The 22,474-nt window shown below is 42.4% G+C and overlaps 1 protein-coding gene across 7 annotated transcripts in view; it reads left to right on the top strand.

Annotated features, from left to right (window-relative positions):
- The window catches only part of PTPRK (protein tyrosine phosphatase receptor type K), a 588,884-nt gene that overhangs the window by 112,179 nt on the left and 454,231 nt on the right, over positions 1-22,474 (top strand). For all 7 annotated transcript variants that reach the window (XM_075924132.2, XM_075924131.2, XM_075924133.2 and 4 more), the window contains exon 2: positions 10,369-10,491. In XM_075924132.2, coding sequence (XP_075780247.1) covers positions 10,369-10,491 — 123 coding nt within the window. The remainder of the gene's footprint in view (positions 1-10,368; positions 10,492-22,474) is intronic.

Genomic DNA, 22,474 nt, shown 5'->3' with positions numbered 1-22,474 from the left:
TTATTAAATTTGAAGGTTTTTTTGGAAGCCTATATACCATGAAAAGTCACTCTATCTTGTCACTGTCTATTCAGGTGAAAGGTCCTAAACATGTAAGTCATCTTTTGCTGTCAGGATAAAAGGTCCCAGACATGTGTATGATTGTTAGCGCTATCTGGGTGAAAGGTCCCAGCCAAGAACACTAACTTGCCTTAGCTTAACATACAGGATATGGCCTGTAGGTCTCTTGTGTTGCAACCAAATTACTTGGCTATAAACCTATAGACTATAATAAAACAAATGATTAAACCATAAGAAAGTATATAGATATGTATAGGTAAGCAAGCAGGTTAGCCCTGTAGGCTACACTGTCTTCTCTGTTTCTAAATGACTTCTAAGGGACATACGCAAATTGGAGTATAAAGCACAATTTAGTATATCTTACTCAGTGTCCCAATACCATTGCTAAGATGGGCATTCTGCAAGGTTAACTTCAATTTATGTGTCTAAAATTAAATGTAGAATAGCCACCTTTCTTTATAACACCCCTTGGTATACAACCAAAAATGGTTCCCCAGTTTTAAGAAATTAAAACTGTATGTGGTGGATGAAGCTCCCATGAAAGTAGCCTGAGCCAATGATTCTCGTTAAAAAGGAAAATAATTAATATCCAAATTCTGGGATTTCTTTAGTTAGTTAACAAGGAAATGTTTCCATGGTTTTTTTTTCTCTTTAGCTTATATGAGTAGTTGATTAGTTAGTTTTCTGTGGGATTTAAATAATCTCCTACAATGATTGCCTCTGAAATTTGCATTGGTCCAGTGCGTAATATAGAAATGAAAGTCATGGCTGACTCATTCTTGTTTCACTTAGTGAACAAGCAGTATAAACAATGCAAAGTAAATTGGGTTTTAATTTTTAGGCATTGTTAGTAATTAAGGCTATGTTTTAGTCATGGGTACTTTTAGTAAGTAATAGACAAATCATGGGTAGTAAATAAAAATTCATGGGCTTGTCCACGGTTTGTGCTATACCCCTGTCTAAATCTTGTGAGTGCTGCAGTGCTGGAGGTGTGGCTTGGGGGGCTGCGAAAGCAGCGAGTGCTGTGAGGTGTGCAGGGGGCATAGGTGCTTGGAAGGCAACAGGGTGCAGTGAGTATGGGGGCGTAGGGGGTGGTGGTAGAGCCATGCTGGGATGGCAGTCTTCCTACCCAGCTTCTGGGAACCAGTGACATGCCTCCCCTCCCTCCCCCCCCCCCCCCCCCCAAGCTGTGCAGCTCCCATTGGTAGGGAACTGTGACCACTGAGAGCAGCATGGGCCGTGCTTGTAGGCAGAGGCAGCATGCTCAGCTAAGAGCTGAGAGGGAGGGACACATCATTGCTTCCATGGAGCCCCTCCCCAGCATAGATGCTGCCCAGAGAGAGCTCTTACACAGCCTCCCATGCTTCAACCCCGGAGGCTGACACCCAAAGTCATTGTTGTCTTCCTGCTGCTGGATGGCGGGGGCAGAGGGAGGTGAACTCAGGCAGTGCGCTAGGGTTTGGAAAGTCATGGCATCTGTGACTTTCATGACAAACTCACAAACTGTATTAATACAGATGAGGACTTTATATTTTTTTTTAAACATTTTCATCCTTTGTAATTATCAGCCAGTGTGTGGTTTGGAAACTAATTTGGAAGAAACAAGTGTCTACGCTGGAAAGTATGAAAAAATGGCATCCCTTGAACCAGAGCCAGGTAAAATACAGTCCGGGGGCTGGATCCAGCCTGCCAAGCCACTGGATCCGGTCCACAGCCCACTCTGCCGGTGTTGTGCTTAAAAGAAGCACCTGGGATCTTTTTCAGGGGGATAAGGCAACACGCCATATTTATTGAACATACATAGATCAATCAATACTTATCATATGCCTATGATATATTACATTGATGCACACACGCGCGCGCACACACACACACTCTCTCTCTCTCTCTCTCTCTCTCTCTCTCTCTCTCCATCTTGTTGTTACCAGTAGTTGCTCCCGCTAACTGCACTGGCCAGGTGAGTTAGACGGGGAAGGGGTGAAGCCGGGCTTTTGCCAATCCGGATCGATGCTCCCATGTTGACAAGATGAAAAACCTGGGGTCCCTCTGCAAGATGCCTCATATTTATCCCTCTCATGCAGCTAATTAGTCATCACCTTGCCTTTCTTAATGCTGCTTCAAAGAGAGTTCTTCCAAGGGCAGGCACTTGCTGCTTGACTCCCAAGGTGTCTGTATGTCCAGTCTTCTTTTCAATGAGCTCACTTCACACGTATTGTCTTGGATCTGGCTCCCAGCCCCTCTCCACCCTTGCAATTGCTGCTGGACATGCTCACCTTTAATTCTCCATTCACACCTCATTCATTTCAACAGGGCAATCAAGGAAAGGGGAGAGATCTATTCTATTCCTAAAAAAAGACATTTTCCTATTCCTAAGGCCTATAACATAAAGGGCTTAATACAAAGTTTCTATGGTCTGTAAGAAGCAACGACCTATACAAGATCTATCTATATAAAGACTTATGAAGTTTCTCTTAATACAAAGTTATATGAGAATGATACATGGTTATATGCAGGGCTCGACAAAGAATACAATCTACTCGCTTGTGGCCTGTGGCGAGTAGATTGTAACCTGGAAGAGCTGGGTTTGGGTGATCTGCGCATGGGACCCTCTGGGACCACACTGGGACCCTCAGGCATGCAGTTGCTGCGGATTAAAGTCCATGCAGCTCTCTGCTCTGCAGGTAGTGGGAGAGGCTGTGTGATCTCCCTGTCCCTAGCCCAATCCTCAGCTCCAATTGGCTGGAAGCACCCAATAGGAGCTGAGAGATTGGCTGGGGGATGGGGGTAGCACAAGACTTTTCTCCCCCTTGGAGCTGAGAGCCACGTGGAGGGAGCAGCCTGCAGTTTCAAGCAGTCTGGGGCTGCAGCAGGCAAGAAGTCCAGCCTGTCTTGGGGGTGCTGCAGCGCTGCTGGCCAGGAGACACTTAGGGTACGTCTAGACTACAGGCTTTTGTCGACAGAAGTTTTGTCGACAGATACTGTCGACAAAACTTCTGTCGACAAAGAGCGTCTACACTACAAAGAGCGTCTACACTATACTACAAAGCAAGCTGCTTTGTCGACATGGTAGTGTAGACGCAAAGGACAGTTTACATGCAATAACACCTTCTGTCAACAGAAACTCTGTCGACAGAAGGCGTTATGCCTCGTAAAATAAGGTTTACCAGAGTCGACAAAACTGCTGAGTTCTGTCGACGTTATGTCGACAGAACTCAGCGGTAGTGTGGACGCAGGTATAGTTTTGTCGACAAAAGTCCACTTTTGTCGACAAAACTCTGTAGTCTAGACACACTCTTAGGTAAGCGGCTCCCATGCAGAGCCTGCCTCTGCCATCCCAGCCTCTCCTGCACCCCAAGTCACCATCCAAACCTTCTGTCCCCTCTTGCCTCAGGTCACAACTCCTTTCCAGATCCTGTACCCCTTCTTACACCCCTCCCCCATGCCTGAATTCTCTCCTGCACCCAAACACCATTCCAGATCTTGCACCTCATTCCCCTATCCTCTTCTTCATTCAAACTCCCCCTCAGACCTCACACCATCTCCTGCACACCAGTTCCTTACTCCATGAGCCCTTTTGTATCCAACCTCCATCCTAGAGCCACCCCACAGAAGAGTGCAGCCCTTGACCACTTTCCAAAACCTTGGAATGGCCCCCCAACAAAAAATATTACCCACCCCTGCCCTGAACTCAGCAATATGTATACACTTCGTTAAGGGCTTTCAAAGACATTATCTAGGAAATTTTACCCCAACCAGATGGAATGGTGTTTTGAAAGGCATGAAGAGAGGTGCCCGGCTCCACATAGGCTATTATATTCAGCCTAGGAATTGTTACTGATTTCTCAAGTAATGGGCTTGATCTTACTACATTACAGTAGGAATTCAGGGTTATCTTAGACCCTTTCTCTTCCTCAGTCCCTCTGGTCATTTGGAATTCATCTCTGACTTGGCTCACTATGCTCATTAAATATTGATATACAGGCTGGCCTGGCTTTAAGGCCAAGATACTTCCAAAAAACATGGACTTAGTCAAACAACTTAAAGCAAGGAATTTTTTCCCCCATGGCTGATTTTCATTTGCGCAATTTTTTTTTTGCGCAACTTAAGAGCAGGTAATGGGAGGGCTTATAATGCATCAGTTCCTACAAGTGTTGATGACTTGTAGCGGGGATGCCCTGTAACAGTTATGCTCAGAGACCTTTGTTAGTATTGGTGCTCTCTTGTGCTCTATGCTGTGAAAACACACAGGTAGAGAATGTCCCTATCTCAGACACTTCGCCAAAGGATCAATGCCCACAAAACAGATATTAGACAGGATCTCAAAGAAAAAACAGTTTCTTTCCATTTCAACCAGAAAGGACACTGTCTCAACGACTTAATTACCTGCATCCTACTTCAGAAGCCTTTTAAATCTGCACTTGAAAGGGAATTCTCTGAACTGTCATTCATGCTAAAATTTGACACTCTACACGTGGGTATCAACAAAGACCCTAGCTATCTTACCCATTACAAAGATAGCGTCCCCAATTATCACCTCTAATACCATTAGCTCACAGACATTTACCTCCCCCACCCCCGCAACGCCCTTCTGTTCTGAAATTTGATTTGTCCTTTTCATATGTGTTCCTTTTTTTTAATTGTATCCTTTGGTATATATGGTTGTGACTATTTTCTTCCACTATTTGATCTGAGGAAGTGGGTCTGGCCCACGAAAGCTCATCATCTAATAAACCCTCGTGTTAGTCTTTAAAGTGCTACATAGTCCTGTATTTTGTTTCAGCTACACCAGACTAACACGGCTACATTTCTATCACTATTCAAAGAAAAGTGGTTTGCTTTAGTGAATTGGAAGATGGTGGCCCAGTCTATAGTGAAAGTTGACCTTCCCCCAGTCTAACAACACACTTTTCACTTATCAGCAATTTTGCTGGAAATAAGTTTAAACATATCAGTCCCTTTTTTCAGTGACTATGAATAGTGTTCCACAATTGGGACTTCCATGTCAACCTTCACCACTCCATCGAGAACTCCTTCTGTTGTTTCATCTCAGGCTGTTTACACTGCGGAATTTTTTCCAGGGTATCCCAGAAAAACTCCACCGCATCCAGGGAAATCTTCTGACATTTTTTGCGGAAGAGCAGATGTGCTCTTTCGGAAGCGCCTACATTCCCCGTTTTGTGACGAATAAGGGCTCTTCCAAAAGAAGATTTTTGAAATTTGGCCCAGTGTAGATGGGCAAAATTTTGGAAAATCCTCTTTGGGAAAAAATTGGAAAAAGGTACACAAATTGCAGAGCACAATTTGTGTACCTTTTTCCAAGAAAACTCTAATCTAGACGTAGTCCCAGTGTCTTAGACAAGATAGGTCTTTAGTTGCTCTAGTTAGTGTAATAACATGTAAGTGCTTGATTAATAAACAGAAGGGGCTGATCTGTATTTGTAATGTCTTGGTCAAACTTCAGGTCATAAAAGGTGACCTGAAGGAATAGGGAAATAATTTCTACTTCCTTTTATGTATGTATCATATTGCTTTATTGTATAAGTGCATTTGACTTTGCTTTTCTCTGAAACGAGTATTGGTTATTGTTAGGTGAAGCATATGAATTTAGATAGAGCTCTTCCCCTTTTGATATTGTACCTTTTATTTAAAGTGGATTTTGTAGCAGGTTGATAATTCATCTTGATAACTTCTTCGTGTGTATATTGTAAATGACTACTTGCTGTTGCGGCAGTGATGCGAAAAAATGACAAGGTCTGTGTTTGTGTACTGAGACACAATTTGTTGTTGCTAATCGGAATCCCGATACCTAAAATTAGTAGTGTGTCTGAAAGGACAGCAATTAAGATCATTCATCTTCGAAATGAGTCAATGTGATATCCATTGGTAGTTCTAATTTATATACCGAGGGCACGTAAACCATTAAAAAGGGTAATGTGTGCCCTAAAGGCATGTGTTTCAAAGCAGTATGTTATTTTGGTGCTGTGACAGTAGACAGTGATAACTTAGCTTGAAGGGAAGCTGCTATTCATTTATCAATTAAATGTGTATGGAAATGTGTGTTTTTGCTGTAGAATGATCACAGCACTGTCTTGGAAGTTAAATCAAAGGGCAAGATTTGTGTTTTAAGTCTTTATGGTATTATAATGATAGATGCTAATTATAAAGTTATCTTGGTGATAATAGGATATCAGAGAAGAACATGAAAAGGTATTAATGTTTCTTTAGAAAGACAAGGTGGATGATACAATTTTTTTCAGAGGGTGTTAGTGTGTAACTTTAAAAACGAGTAGACTAAGGTACCACAGGACTATTGTTTATAAAAAAATTTTTGCACCAACTTCTGTTGGTAAGAGATACCAGCTTTAGAGCACACACAGAACTCTTCTACAAGTCCAGTAAAAGATATTACTTCACCCATGTTTCTCTTCAATATTCTGGGACCAACAGGGCTACAACAACACGGCATACAGTTAATCTTTCTTTGACACACAAACATTTCTCTTTCTGTGCTTTGCCATCCCTGACAGTGACACAGGCATAGCAATAAACTCGGAGTGGAATATCAATGTTGCTTTTTTTCTTATGTTCATATTGTCAACGTGATGCATGAAAAGCATGATCCATACAAGGCTTCACTTAGATGGAAATGAGGCTGAATTCAGATTTTTGGACAGGGCAGTCCAACTTGTCAGATGAGGAACAGAATTCCAGTTTAGGTTGCCAGTTGATGATGATTTATTTGTACTGCATTTTATCTACTTCATTCGTGCTGTCCATACTAGGTGAAAGTAGCATTTAGTAACAATTGGCATAATAAACAGAGCAATTTCATTGGGGAAGAGGGTAAGTGGGGAGCATAACCTTGGCCAAACGATGTGACAGACCAAACTCCTGCTTCCACTGCCAACTCTGATATCATGGTTTTATGACATGAGTCCTGCACGCAATTTTCAAAATGCCAGGAAGACTGAACTTGTTAAAACTAGGGATGTAAAATCCTGGTTAATCAGTTAACTTCTACTGGCTCCCCATGCTTTGGCTACTGGCTGCTGCTGCTGGCAGTCCTGGCTCCTGATCCCTGCAGGGCTGGCAGGCCTCCACCCATAGCACAGGGGATGTGAAGTGAAAATGACACATTTTCCAGATAATATTGAATTTGCCATGAACAGCATTTTTCATTCACACCATCCAGTTTCATTTTCATTACTGTATCTGAAATCTTAACAACAAACTCTATAGCCTGTTATAAATTGCCTGTAGTTTATTCTTAAACAGTAGGGATTTATGTTTGCAGCAGTGAGAATTGTTAATCAGACTAATGTAACGACTCAGGCCACATGTATGCATGGATTAAAAAAAAAAATGGTTGGCCCAGTTCAGTTGAGACTGGTTTACAGGGCTTAGGCTGTGGGGCTGAAGGATTGATGTGTAGCTCCTCAGGACCCTGTGAGCGTGGAGGGTCCCAGAACTCGGGCTCTTATTGGAGCCTGAAAAGCTGCACAGTGATTTTTGGCCATGCAGTTTGAGTGCCTGCCCTCCACCCCCCAAGCCTGAGTCAGCTGTTCTGGGCTAGCTGTGACTGCTTTGTCCCTGTGTAGACATTTCTTGGGAAACCAATGAGGCAGATATGAGTTCATCCCTTAAATACCTTCAAACTTATTTTCAACAGCCTGATACTTCTGTAACCTTTTCCCTAGGGCCCTACGGCTTCTCTTAATGGATTATTAGCTTCTCTTAGTATAAAGATGGTCATGCTCTGTATTTGCAGTCTCACTATCTCTTGGGTATAATCAAAGATCATCTTTCCTGATCTTTCCTCCAATTTTCAAAGGGAAGCAGCAAATCCAGGGATTGTTTACCCTTGATGGAGATAACAGCTGCTGCAGAGCTTCATGCATGGCATCTCCTGTTCCTATTGGGAAAAATACCTTTCCTCCCCTGAAGTCCCTCACTCCTGTTACTCTTGCTTGTGACTCCATCCTCCTGTCTCACCCTCTTGTGTCTCCTCTTGCCTCTTTCTTCCACCCATTCACCTTTTTCACCTTGATGGTACATAAGTGAGGAAGATGATTTGAAAAACTGTTAAACCCGACTAAATAATAGATTTTATGATGCTACAAACTCCCATTTTCTCTCCCTACCCTTACCTCCTCACACTTCTTCTCTTTGTGCTTTCCTCTCACAATTCCTGTTGTTCTGATAATGGGCACTGAAGATTTTTAGCTCTATTGTTTATGACCCTTAAAAAGAACCTTTAGTTTGTGTTTTGTTAGGCTGGATTGATTTTAATAAAATATGAACGTCACATCCATTTTGAAGAAATCAAAATATTTCACTTTTCAGTGACTGTAATTATACTGTCAGAGTTCTTTCTCTTCCCTTTGCTCCTTTCCCTCTGCTCAACCTCTGTCGATAAGTTTTATTCCTGTTTGGACTGTGTAGGCTGTCAGTGTAGGCTGTCAGTGTATCAAGGAAGTTGTTGATTGCGCCTTTACTGTTGTTAGCCTTGTTTATAGTTTTGTGTATTTCCTCTTTAGTCTAGATAACATGTCACTTTCATTATGCAAACACTGAATCAAGTTCTACTTGGACTTCGGTACAGGTTTGAAACCTGCTTAACTGGGACTCTCTGGTCTGGCAAAATCTGTGGTCTGGAAGGAGGACGGATGTTTCAGGACCAGAGAGTCCTGTGTAGAGCTAGTGCCTGGGAGCCCTGCAAGTTGGCAGGGCAATGGGGCTTCCTGGCATGGCTCGGGGAGCCCTGCATGTGGCATGGGGAACCTGGCCCAGAAGCTGCAGGGCTGCCTGTAGCAGCAGTAGAAGCTAGGCTCAGCAGCAGGAACCTGGCATTAGGGTTCCCATACGTCTGTTTTTTCCCGGACATGTCCTCCCTTTCACTTTTAAAATCTCCAGCTGGTTGGCTTTTTTAAATAGCTAAAAATGTCCGGGATTTTGCCCTGCAAAGGGGATCGGGGAGAGGGTGGGGCATGTGTCTGTCACTCAAATTGAACATTTGGAGCCGTATGCCTGGACGCTCATAGCCACTCTGCCCACACGCCCCAGCGCCTGGAGGGAAAAGCACATGGCTGCGGCAGTGGCAGCTCTCCTGAGACCCAGGGCAGGTCTGATGTGGGGGCGGGGTTGGCTCCTCCTATGGAGTCATCGTGTTACCCTCTTCCCCACTAGGTTATGTCCCCGTCCCTGGGAGAGGGGAAAGGCATTGTGTTAGACTGGTTCTGGGGGAGGACAGGGGCTAGAGCAAGGAACTGGGCATTAGAACTTCTGGCTTCTTTCCTTGCTTGTAGGTGGGCAAGTGGGTCTGTTGGTTAGATTTGGGAGTTCCAGTCTCAGCTCTGTGAAGACTGTTGGAGCTGGTACTTGGTGGAATGGCCAGGGGAAAGGAAGGAATTCTGGGAAGCAGGATTCCTGGGTTTCATTTCTAGCTATGCCACTTTTCCCCTCGGTGCCTTTAACTTCATTCCCCAGGACGAGCCCCAGCCAGGAACCTCCCTTGCCCCCCACTCACTCCTCCTGGCTCGCAGAAGCCTGGGCTGCTAGCTGGTTGGCGGCGCCAGCATGCAGTGTCCGCCTTGCACCATGAGAGCCAGTGGGGGCAGTGGCAGCCCCGGCAGCAGCTAGGAAGTGGCCAGAGTCCTGAGCTTGGCGTGTGCTGGGACGAGTTTACCAGCTCCCATGCCCGTCCTCCTGTGTGAGCGGAGCAGCCACCATCATAGAAGCATTGGCATGCACCAGGTGTCCCCTTTTTTGATAGTTCAAACATGGTAACCCTACCTGGCATGCAGAGGCTGCGGGGCTGCACAGTGCAGCGCTGAGTACCCAGTGAACCAGAGGCAGCCGGATTGCCTGGCATGGCAGCAGGAGCCCGGTGCGCAGAGGTGGCAGGTCTGCCCAGTGGGGCCAGTGAAGGCGGGAGGAGGGTGAGGAGCCAGTTGGGAGGGCAGCATCAGGGGGTCCAGAAGTGATCACCCCTGGTCAGGCAAAATCTTTCATCCGGGACTGGTCAGGTACAATCTGTAGTTCAAGATGTGATTTCCTGCTCCAATAGGAAGAGTTGTTGGAGGGATTTGGCTGTAGAAGCAGAGAAAATTTAAAGAGAAGAACGTTGGTGGATGGGATGCTTGTTATTTTTAGCGCTGCAGATAAATAGCTTGTGAACAATGTCACAGGCCAGGTGGGTTCTGTGGAAGATGGGCCTAGAAGAAACACCCCTATTAGATTTTTGAAAGGGTTTTTGTTTTTGTGGAATTTGTAACTAATAGAACATTTGACTTTCTTTCTTTCTTTCAGGAGGATGCACTTTTGATGATGGCCTGGGGCCCTGTGATTACCATCAAGACCTATATGATGACTTTGATTGGGTGCATGTCAGTGCTCAAGAGCCTCACTATTTGCCACCTGAGATGCCTCAAGGTGAGAGCCATTGTGGTGATGGTACAAAAGGAAAGGATTCGTGGCTTATGTTTCTTGGTGGTTTCGAGAATTTTTAAGTTTTCTTACTGAGGTTACAGCCCTTGAACTTCCCTTAGAATTAGATAATACACAAGCCTGTTTTAGGAAAAAAATAGGTAAATATTCTAAATGTTGGTTGTGATTTTTGGCTAGGTCTTCTGAGCATTACGTAGCCAGAACTCATGGAAGCACTTGGCAAATATTCCTTCAAATGTTAACAAATCTGTTTGTTCAGTCTTCCTCCTAAATACACACAAGAATCTAACCAGCTTCTGCTAACTCTGCTCTGTTTAAAATAAACATAACAATTTTTTTTCCATTTTAAATGATATCTGATATATTTAGACTGAACCATTAGATAATATTCAGAGGACAGAAAAAGATGCTGGCAGAAAACTGACTGCTCATCTGGGGATAATCAGAAAGGTGAATTATGGAAATATTTCCATTGTTAATTACTATTGAGGACAGGTAATGAATAACTGAAGAGGTACAGCCTTGATGACCTTGCATGCTCACCTTTGATGAACAGCTTAATCGGTGCTTCCCAGACAGGATGATATGCAAAGAAAATGAAAGCCTTTGAAATTCAACTATATTTTCCAATTAATAGGACATTAAGTAATTAATCATGCAGAAGAGGAGAAAAGGTCATGGCCACTCTATTTGTAGGTAATATAACTTCAATTTAGGCATGTGGGGAAGAGGAGGAGCCTTGCCATTTACAAGCAATACTATCCTTTTACCATTTCTTGCCCTTCATTTATTGCTTGTTGTGTGTTAATAGTTGCTATAGATTGAGTAATTTTTACTCTCATAACTTGTAGCTAGCTAGACGCTTGCTGTTTCACTCCAGGACTTTGGAGTTATACATTGCCACATTTTAGTATGTTAAATGTTTAAAAATCTAGATAATTTTTGGGAATTAATACCAAGTTTCAAATGCTGACTTTTCAATAATGTTACTTTGTAATCTGATCAGAAGGCATTAAAGTAAGTTTAAGTGATTTTGATTTTTAAAAGACCTATACAACACCAGAACCTCGTACACTCACTATTTCGGGTATGAAATGCCTAGAACACCAGGGGTGCGTCTAGACTGGCAAGATTTTGCACAAAAGCAGCCGCTTTTGCGCAAAAACTTGCCAGCTGTCTACACTGTCCGCTTGAATTTGCGCAGGAGCACTGACGTTCTAATGTAAGAATTCAGTGCTTCTTGCGCAAATACTTTGATGCTCCCGCTCAGGGATAAGCCCTCTTGTGCAAGAATACTTGCGCAAGAGGGCCAGTGTAGACAGGCACCTTAATTTTTTGCGCAAGAAAGCCCGATGGCTAAAATGGCCATTGGAGATTTCTTGCGCAAAAGCGTGTCTAGATTGGCACGGATGCTTTTGCGCAAAAGCACTTTTTGCGCAAAAGCATCCGTGCCAATCTAAACGCTCTTTTGCGGAAATACTTTTAACGGAAAAACTTTTCTGTTAAAAGTATTTCCGCAAAATCATGCCAGTCTAGACGCAGCCCAGGATTAGGGTTTTACTATGCAGAGGGACTTCTCATGATATTCTTAAGGCTTTTATAATGAAACTATTTCTAAACACGCCATATTATCAGACTGTCATGCATGCATTGTTTTACATCTTTATGGAATGTTTTAAGTGTTACATCTTTTTTTTTAAGACACGAACTGAAAGTACCTAAAATATATAATAGCAGACTGTTCATAAATATTAATTGAGACTAATGTGACTTAACAACTTGCTTTCACCAATATGTCACCAGTTCACTTTGGCTCAGGTTTCTAGAGAATAGATGGATGCCTTTTTGACTCATGTAAAATAAGTTGGATATTTATTCCAGTAATGTTTTAATGAATAGATGCTGCCCCTCAAAACAAGAAAATGTAACTAGGTTAGGAGGGATTGAGGGGTTAGTTACTCAATTAAGATAGAAAGACTATAGAGTCAGAATTAAAGTGAAGTAGATACTCCTAAATGAAGTACAGGAGAAATGGCAAGAGAGGAAATGAGTTCAAGTTCACATGATGGTTCCCAGACAATGGAGCTGTACTCGAGAGTCTCACTGCATCTGGTTGTCATGGTGCTCAGATTGTAAGCACTAGTAGTACAAAAAAACAGCCACTGAGTTCGAAGGGTTTTTTATTTTCTCTCATCCTGTTGTCTCTGACCATCAGTGGGAATAAGTGGTAAAGATGAGCAAATAGGTCACCAAACTGAAAAACCAGTTAGCAGAAAAACCTGGAAAAACAAATTGTTTTGGATTTTTTTTCTCACTGAAAATTTCAGGTTGTGGGTAGAAAAAAACGTGGATGCAATTTGGATAGAAGAGCAGCTAGTAGCACTCTAGCTTCCCATGGCGCTCACTTCCAGCAGCCATCCAGCTAGGGAAAGGTAAAATAGAGGCAACAGAAAGAGAGGGTGCAATTCAAGTTAAACTTCTGCTCCTTATTTTTGCAAATCCTCACTTTTCTATTGCTCTTCATGTGCCAGGGATCTCTTTTAAGGGTAATAACCAGCTCGCTACTCTGTATGGCAAGGGGGTTGGATGCAAGAAAGCTGAACATGGGGTATGCGTCACCAGATCTGCTGCACACTGAGGTGCAAGGCTAGGGGCAGAGAATGCATTGATGCTCCGGTCTTCTCAAGCAGCCCAACTCATTTAGGGTATAATAAAGCTATAACCAACTATTGGCTGAAGTCCTCTTCATGGAGCTGCTTTGTGGGTTTGGGGGAAGAGTGCTTCATTTTTCACATCTTCACAAATTTCCACTGCCCAATGCCTGATCTGGGCTACGTTAGAGGGTGCTTGATTAAGGCTTTGACACCTAGCTATTTGAAAAAAAGGGTATTACACATGCCCAGTGTGCAGTTTTAAATCCCCCTTTTTCAAAATTAAGCATTTTTTTGAAACTAAGCAAAGAACAAAATATTCTGAGAGGATTATTTGAAGGCCAAATCTCAGCTTTCAAACTTCTGCTGTTTAAGATGGTTGAGGTAATGTAAAAGCGACGAGGAGTCCTGTGGCACCTTATAGACTAATTTCAGTTAGTCTATAAGGTGCCACAGGACTCCTCGTCACTTTTGCAGATTCAGACTAACACGGCTACCCCTCTGATACTTGAGGTAATGTATGTGGATAGCTGGTAGCAGTTTTTTGTTTTTCTCTCCCATAATTTGAATAGCTGAAGAAACTTTAATCAAACTTTACAAAAAGCTCTCATTGGACTGAAGTCAAGCATGGAAAATTTCAGACCCACAGGCAAGTGTTTTGGAATGTTGTGAGCATGTGACAACTAATAATGGAAAGTGTTTTGCAACTTTAACTATGGTATTTGCCTACTGTCGCACCAGATATGATAAACTCTTTTGAATGAGTAATGCAGCTTCAGGTGTATTTTTCTAAATCAATATAGTCTGCACTTTTCAAATTAGAATCAAAGGGAAAAGTCTGTTATTTCTGTTAGGGGAAAACCATATTATGTGGAATATAAAACGTTTTATTAAATGTAAAAAGGAATAATTACAGGAGGTAGTCTCCTGCAGTTTTAAATATTAAAACTCGTAAATTGTTGGAGCTACAGTTTTCATAAAGAATCTGAATTTTATCATTAATGTCAATGGAAACATTATCTAATATGGCCAACATCCCACTTATACCTTTCTACTTGCATTCTGTATCCTTATGTAGGATAAAAATTATTTGAATATCGCATCTATAACTGTATAGTTGAGCAAGAAGGCTGGTAATTGGTGAAAATATATGCATAAATACAATTTAATTGTGTTACAGTCAAATGTGGGTTGTTGCTATGTTTGTCCAGAACAATATACTTAAGTAGGCTGGGCAACATTCGAGTAATCAGAATTACTCCTTGCAAGATGTAATGGGGTTAGTGATATGCAGTGTAATAGGTCTCCATTGAAGATTTTGCACAGCTCAAACTGTGGGTGGGCTAATTTCGACAGAAAAGTATTGAGAAAGTAAACATTTTTCAGTGTTGCTGGATTTTTCTGCATTTTTGTGTACTGTTTCTCTTTACTTGCATAAGTGCAGCTGCATGGAGTTGTATTGAAAATGAGGTTGGAATAATGAGAGAATTTTATGAAATGTGGGGAGGGAGAGTTCGTAAACTGACTTGTACTCATTTAAATAGGGAAAGAAAGATGGGGTTCTATATAGCTCCTCTTTCCCTTTGAGTTACCTACATGTCTTTTTATACCCATTAAAACAAATATTTTCTACTTGTCTATCTAAGTGAAGTCTTGGGAAAATATCACCATCAGCTGTATAATTAAAGTATACATTAGAAACATTAAGGGCCATGAGTGAGAAGATGAAATCAGATTTCTGGATGTAGAATACTCCCCTAGCCACTCTTGTGGGACAGTTTGATATACCTTGTGTTCATTAGGTCATCTTTTTTTGTGTAATGCTTTATGAACAATACTGCTCTTTTAATAATATTATTGGGGACATATTCCATAGTTAGTTGGGGACAGTGGTGCTTTTCTGTCCATTTTGTGTTATCTATTGGTGCATTTACCCTTCATCAAAAGAAGATAGTTCATTTACACATTTGTGTTGCCCATTAAGAGCAGAAGCACTGTGCGGCAATGTCGGGTCATTGAGTGAGAGCCTCTAATGGACTGCTGAAGGCGAACTGCTTAATGATGGCTGGTTTTTAATGTAAGGGCCATTTCCCCTCTGGGTACAAATGCAATCGGAAGAATGTCTAAATTGTAGTGGACAGGAATGGCATGGGTAAGATGAGCATCTTCTAGAGCTTGGTCCTTCAGAATTGGTTCTAACGTTGTAGAACTAGTTTTTAAGAAAGGCGGAGGAAAAAAGAATTAACGTTAATGTCAAAGTCCTGAAAAAAGTATATTTTTGAAAGAAAAAAGATGTGAAATAATAGAAGGGATTTCATGGACTGTTCTGGCAACTCTTTGCATGTCCTTAAAATGAATATCTGATCCAGAGAAACAACATTTTCTGACTTTGAAGTAGGAATAAGAGATCCTCCGGAAAAGGGCTTTATTCCGGAGGATCGCGCCAGTCTAGATGCTTTTTTCCGGTTTTTCCCCAAGCCGGAAAAAAAGCGGCGGCCATGTTTATTTAAATCTCCTGCGGATTTCCCTATTCTGAAGTTGGAAATTAACATGCCTATTCCAGAGAAGGGGCCAATATAGACATAGCCCTAGTGTCTACTTGTTGTCTGTGTTCCTCCTACTCCCATCAGCGCTTTCCTCCATCCTCTCACCTACACATGCCCACCACCAACTACAGGCAAGCTCCTTTTATAACCAGTCTCAGCTGGTTTCCCTAATTAACCCCAAGTGCCAGTTGGCCTCTGCAGGCCTGGTCAATTAGTCCCAGGTGTTCAACTGCCCGTGATTGCCTAAGCTGATTCTAGACCCAGCCCCTCCCTGTTACCCTGGGAACAGAGATCTCCTCAGACTGAGGCTTATATACCTGCCTTCAACTACTTTTTTGTAACTTTCAGATCTGATCCTATCACAATTTCTTTCTTCTTTGCGTGGTTGCTCATATCCATTCAAATTAGTTGTGAGTGTTTGCCACATGAAGCAGTGCCAAATGATTTTCCCTCAGCAGTATGCATAGGGGACTGGCTCCAGCACTCCCAGGGAGTGGTGCACACATGCTGCGCTATATAGGGTGCTGCTGGGCCCTTCCCTCTCCTGTTCCTTCTTGTCACCAGTGATGGTGCTTGGAACCATTGCTTCAGTTACCGCTGCTGTTAATTCCCTCCTATTCGGTTGTTGACAGTGCTTAGCTGTTAGAACTTTGTATATAGTCCCCTGCCTGGACTCTGTCATGGGACAGGGCATGTCCCAGTCCTCTGGGTTTAAACCATGTGCTAACTGCTGCAGGTCTATGCCAGTTAGTGACCCACATGGCAACTGTCTTTGTTGTCTGGATGACTCCTACATCAGTGACAAGTGCTGCATCTGTAGGTCCTTTCCATCTAGGACCATAACAGACAGAGTTATAAGACTTAAGACACTGCTGTTAGAATCTGCTTTGGCTGCCCAAAAGTAGTGTTCAGATTCAGTACCAAGTACTAGTGCCTCGGTGCGGAGCGCTCCCCAGGTGCTATTGGCTAGCCGGCACTCATTGTCATCAGTGGTTCCGGTGAACAGGGCCATGATAACGTGTAAGGACAAACCCAAAGAAGCAATGGACAAGGCACTACTCCAGATGAAATTGCCCTTCTTGTTCCCTGCTGCCTTTTCCAGGCATCCAGATCCCCTCATTTCAGGCAGCTCAGGCAAGGAACAGTGACTTATTCTGCAGTCCTCTGCAAAGAGGTGTTAGGGCTTTGGAACTTTATCCTTCACAATATTTCTTTGGAGGTTCGTCTCTCACACACACATAGCTGTCGGGGTCACAAATGCACTTGTAGACTGCCTGAGCAGGCAGTTCTCTTGTCACCACGAGTGGGCTTTTCACCTGAAGGTAGCTTCAGCACTCTTCTGAGAGTAGGGGGTCTCCTTGAGTGGATTTATTCACAATCAAACAGAAAATGAAGTGCTGCAAGTTTTGCTCCAGACTGGGCCTGGAAGAAGGTTCCCTCGTGAACGCCTTTCTTGGACGGAGGGCTGCATGTATGTGTTCTTCCCATTTCCCATGATCAGCAATGTCCTCGAGGAGTTCAGACAGGATGCAGCATGAGTACTTCTCATTGTGTCAGCACTAGTATGGCACTCTCATGAACCTCTTAGTGAAGCAGCTTCTGGCCCGCACAGATCTTCTGTCGCAGGACCGCGGCCATCTACTGCACATGTAACCCCACCATCTCATGGCATGGCTGCTCCATGGCTAGACCCACAGGAACAGGTTTGCTTGTTGGACGTGACAAAGGGGCCTCCTGGAAAGCAGGAAACCCTGCACTAGTTCTATTTATATGGTGAAATGGACCCTTTTTCTTGGTCAGGGCTGCAGAGTGGGGAATTAACTCTATAGAGGCCTCTCTGCAGACCATTCTGGACTGCCTCCTTTTGAAACGCACGGGTCTGGCCACCTGGCTTCAATCTCGGCCTTCCATCCACCTGTTCAGGGCCATTCTGTATTTCTCCACAGTTAGACAGTCAGATTCTTAAAAGGCCTTGAGAGGCTTTTCCCACATGCCCCTGCCCTTCTCTCCCAACGGGGAAATTGATTTAGTTCTGTATAAGATGATGGGGCTACCCTTTAAGTCGCTGGCCTCCTGTCCTCTCACTTCTTTTGGCCAAGGTGGCCCTTTTAGTGGCAATTACATCTGCCAGGAGGGTGTCTGAAATCTGTGCCTTATCATCACAACCCCCTTATATGGTCGTCTTCAAGGTTAAGGTGCAGCTTAGATCTCATCTGGCCTTTCTTTTCAAGGTTGTACTTGCCTTCCACATGGGCTCTCCACTAGAGTCTAAGTCGTCTTGGCTGCCTTCCTAGCCTATGTCCTGATTATGGACATCTGCAAAGCTGCAACGTTGTCTTCAGTTCACACGTTCACAACCTGTTACACAATCACGCAGCAGGCCAGAGAGGGTGCAGGATTTGGCGGAGCTGTACTAAATTCTGCATATCCTTAAACTCCTACCCACTTCCATGGGTACTGCTTGGAATCACCTTAGTTGAATGGACATGAGCAGTTTCTTGAAGAAGAAAAGACGATTACCTGTTTCCTTATCTGGTGTTCTTAGAGATGTGTTGCTCATCCATTCAACGTCCCTCCTTCCTTCCTGTCTGTTAGATGTTTCCAGGAAGGAGGAGCTAGAGACGGAGAGGTCCATCAGTGCCCTATAAAGCAAAGCATGTGTATGCCACTCCAGGATCCCCTAGAGATACCGCTGAGAGAAAATCTTCCGGCATGGGTGCATGTGGCAATCACACCCACTTAAGTCGAATGGACATGAGCAACACATCTCGAAGAAGACCAGATAAGGAAATAGGTAATTGTGTTTTTCCTTGTGACAAACCTTGCAGAAATTAGTTAGGACTTTGCACTATCACCCTAAATTTAAAAAACAACAACAATGCTTCACCCTGCCCAGTGTTGTCTTTCAGCTGTACACTTGTGCTGCCCAGCTGATTGAGAGTGTGCCCACAGGTACGGTTTATCTTTCTGCTGGTGGTGCACAGTCACATGTTTCTCAGTGCACATAAAAACATTATTTTGTCCATGGATGGAAAAAAATCCTCACATGAATGTAAAAGATTAAAGGAAACATTTACCCTGCCCCTCCCAACCCAAAATATACATTGCTGGTTCTGGTGCAGATCATTCAATAATTCCATGGTTAAAAGCTACAGCATGAGTTGTAAAAGTTAAAGATATTAACTGTCAAAAAGAGGAAAGGTTGTTTGACACAGATGTCTAAATTTCTTTAATGTTCCACATGAATAATGCTTTGGTATTCAAATTGAACAAAATTCATCCTGGATTGGGGGCAGAGGGGCAGATACATGCCACTTTCTGCATTGGGGTGCATAGAGGGTGGGCCACCAGTGTACCAGCTGCATTAGCTCAGAATCAGTCTGTCTTCACTGGCCCAGAACAGGCCCGCAGGAAGGTTATTGGTGGAAATACTGGGACAGAAGGGCTACACGATCCATATTTACATGGCTCTAGCAGACCTAACATAGTTTGCAAGTAGCATAAAAAGGCTGTGGTTAAGATGCAGACACAGGTGAGGAGGAGTTTAAAATTTAGTCTAAAGATTTAATTTCTAGTCTCTCCTTTTACTTTGAATAAAGTGCAGTTTTGTGGGGATTTATATAGGCAAAAATTATTTTCAGCTGGCTGTGAATAAGACCAAGTTGTGTGGATGTGTGTAAGGGTGAAAAGAAATGACTAACTTGCTGCTCTGAAAAGTAGAAAAATATCCACCAAGAAATAGAAGTTCTATAGAGAAAATTGAGCATTTTGCAGCTTTTGAAGAGGGGAGAGAATGCCAACAGCGTCATGAAATATGAAGCCCTTCCTTTAAAGACATTGATGGAGAAAAGATGTGCCAACATGCTCTCTCTCTACTGCAGGAGAACAGGATTTAAATGGAACACTCTAAAACTTGCCAGACAACTGAGCAATTGAGTACTGTATTCTTGCTGTCATTGTGCTACTAATGGTTTGAATTGGCCATCTAGGGGGGGTAGGAGATCAGAGAAACTTTGTGAGAGTTTATCTGCTGATCCATTTAGTTGAGAGACTCTCTTCCTATGGCATATCTTAAATCTAGACATTTCATTGTATGAAACTTGCCTTGGTGTATTAAAAAAGAACCAAACCCAACAAGTTTATGTACTGGAGGGATAAGAATTTTTGATGTCCGTTTTGTTAATCGTGTATTGAAAGGGAGTATGCTTTTTGTTAACTGGTGAATTTTTGGTTTCTCTAGCACTTTCCGCCTCTCTACCTATCCAAAAAACATCCCAAAACAAAACGGTGTACACACACAATATGTAAATACGCATATTTATATTGAAGTGTAGAGAGTACGCAGTATGTATGCTGATCGTATTGATATACAGTAGCCTTGCTGGGTTAGGGGAATATCCTGTGAGCAGTGGTCCTTTCTGAAGTGGAAAGGTGCCATGCTGCATTCATTCCTTGTTAACTTCAGAGAGCTTGATCAGGAAATATGCTTTGTTGACCTTCTAAAATGACAGGCATTTTTATGTTCTAACAGAATGATTAATGATGGTCAGTTCTTTCTATTATTTGGAAGTGGTTTGTTTAATATTGAACTGCCTTGTTAACACCGGAAATGAATGTGTATTAAATAAAAGTCTAGGCCCTACTATACTTATTCACCTATTATTAGGTTGGCTTAGTACAGCTCGTTCATAGACTTACTATCCCAGTCTTTTGAAATAAGCAGAACCCAGTTTATTACTTGATGTTGCAGATGTGCAGTAGGATTGTGAAAGCACCACAGTTTCTATACTGAGTTTTAATGTGCTTGAGAATAATGAAGTGGACAGGTGTTAGAGAAAGGCTTGTAGATAATGTAGAGGGAAATGTAGAGGGAAATTAAATGTATTGTTGAGTATGTGCTGTTTAGGAAAGACAGAAATAAGGGTAAAGGTGGTGGAGTCGCATTGTATATCAAAGATGAGGTAGATTGTAAAGAAATAAAAAGTGATGGAATGGAGAAGACAGAGTCCATGTGGGCAAAAATCACATTGGGGAAGAAAACTATCAGATCCTCCCCTGGGATAGTGCTTGGGGTGTGTTATGGACCACCACGATCCAATTTGGATATGGATAGAGACCACTTTAATGTTTTTAATGAAGTAAATACTCATGGAAACTGTGTAATCATGGGAGATTTCAACTTTCCAGATATAGACTGGAGAACAAGTGCTAGTAATAGTAATAGGGCTCAGATTTTCCTAGATGTGATAGCTGATGAATTCCTTCATCAAGTAGTTGCTGAACCAACAAGGGGGGATGCTATTTTAGATTTGGTTTTGGTGAGTAGCAAGGACCTCATAGATGAAATGGTTGTAGGAGACAACCTTGGCTCGAGTGATCATGAGCTAATTCAGTTTAAATTAAATGGAAGGATAAACAAAAATAAATCTGAGACTAGGGTTTTTGATTTCAAAAGGGCTAACTTTAGTAAATTAAGGAAATTCGTTAGGGAAGTTGATTGGACTAAAGAAATTATGGATCTTAAAGTGGAGGAGGTCTGGAATGATTTTAAGTTAAAGTTGCAGAAGCTGTCAGAAGCCTGTATCCCTAGAAAAGGGAAAAAATTTATAGGCAGGTGTGTTAGACCAAGCTGGATGAGCAAGCATCTCAGAGAGGTGATTAAGAAAAAGCAGAAAGCATATAAGGAGTGGAAAATGGGAGGGATCAATAAAGAAAGCTACCTTATTGAGGTTAGAGCATGTAGGGATAAAGTGAGAGAGGCTAAAAGTCAGGTAGAGTTGGACCTTGCAAAGGGAATTAAAACCAATAGTAAAAGGTTTTATAGCCATATAAATAGGAAAAAAACAAAAAAAGAAGTAGGACCACTAATTACTAAGGATGGAGTGGAGGTTAAGGATAATCTAGGAATGGCCCAATATTTGAACAAATACTTTGCTTCAGTCTTTAATGAGGCTAATGAAGATCTTAGGGATAATGGTAAGTTAACAAATGGGACTGAGGATAAGGAGGTAGATATTACCATATCCGAAGTGAAAGCCAAACTTGAACAGCTTAATGGGAGTAAATCGGGGGGCCCAGATAGTCTTCATCCAAGAATATTAAAGGAACTGGCACATGAACTTGCAAGTCCATTAGCAAAATTTTTTAATAAATCTCTAAACTCAGGGGTTGTACCATTTGACTGGAGAATTGCTAATATAGTTCCGATTTTCAAGAAAGGGAAAAAAAGCGACCTGGGTAACTATAGGCCTGTTAGTTTGACAACTGTAGTATGTAAGATCCTGGAAAAATTTTTGAAGGAGAAAGTAGTTAGAGACATTGAGGCTAATGGCAATTGGGACAAATTACAACATGGCTTTACAAAAGGTAGATCGTGCCAAACCAACCTGATCTCCTTTTTTGAGAAAGTAACAGATTTTTTAGATAAAGGAAATGCAGTGGATCTAATCTACCTCGACTTTAGTAAGGCATTTGATACAGTACCACATGGGGAATTATTGGTTAAATTGGAAAAGATAGGGATTAATATGAAAGTTGAGAGGTGGATAAGCAACTGGTTAAAGGGGAGACTACAGCGGGTCATACTGAAAGGTGAACTGTCAGGTTGGAGGAAGGTTACTAGCGGAGATCCTCAGGGATCAGTTTTGGGGCCAATTTTACTTAATCTTTTTATTGCTGATCTTGGCACCAAAAGTGGAAGTGTCCTAATAAAATTTGCAGATGACACACAGTTGGGAGCTATTGCCAATTCAGAAAAGGATCGGGATATCA

The sequence above is a fragment of the Pelodiscus sinensis genome, chromosome 3, assembly GCF_052426305.1.
Source record: "Pelodiscus sinensis isolate ZL-2025 chromosome 3, ASM5242630v1, whole genome shotgun sequence".
In the NCBI taxonomy this organism is placed as follows: domain Eukaryota; kingdom Metazoa; phylum Chordata; order Testudines; family Trionychidae; genus Pelodiscus; species Pelodiscus sinensis.
This window is presented reverse-complemented; position numbering and strand designations above follow the sequence as displayed.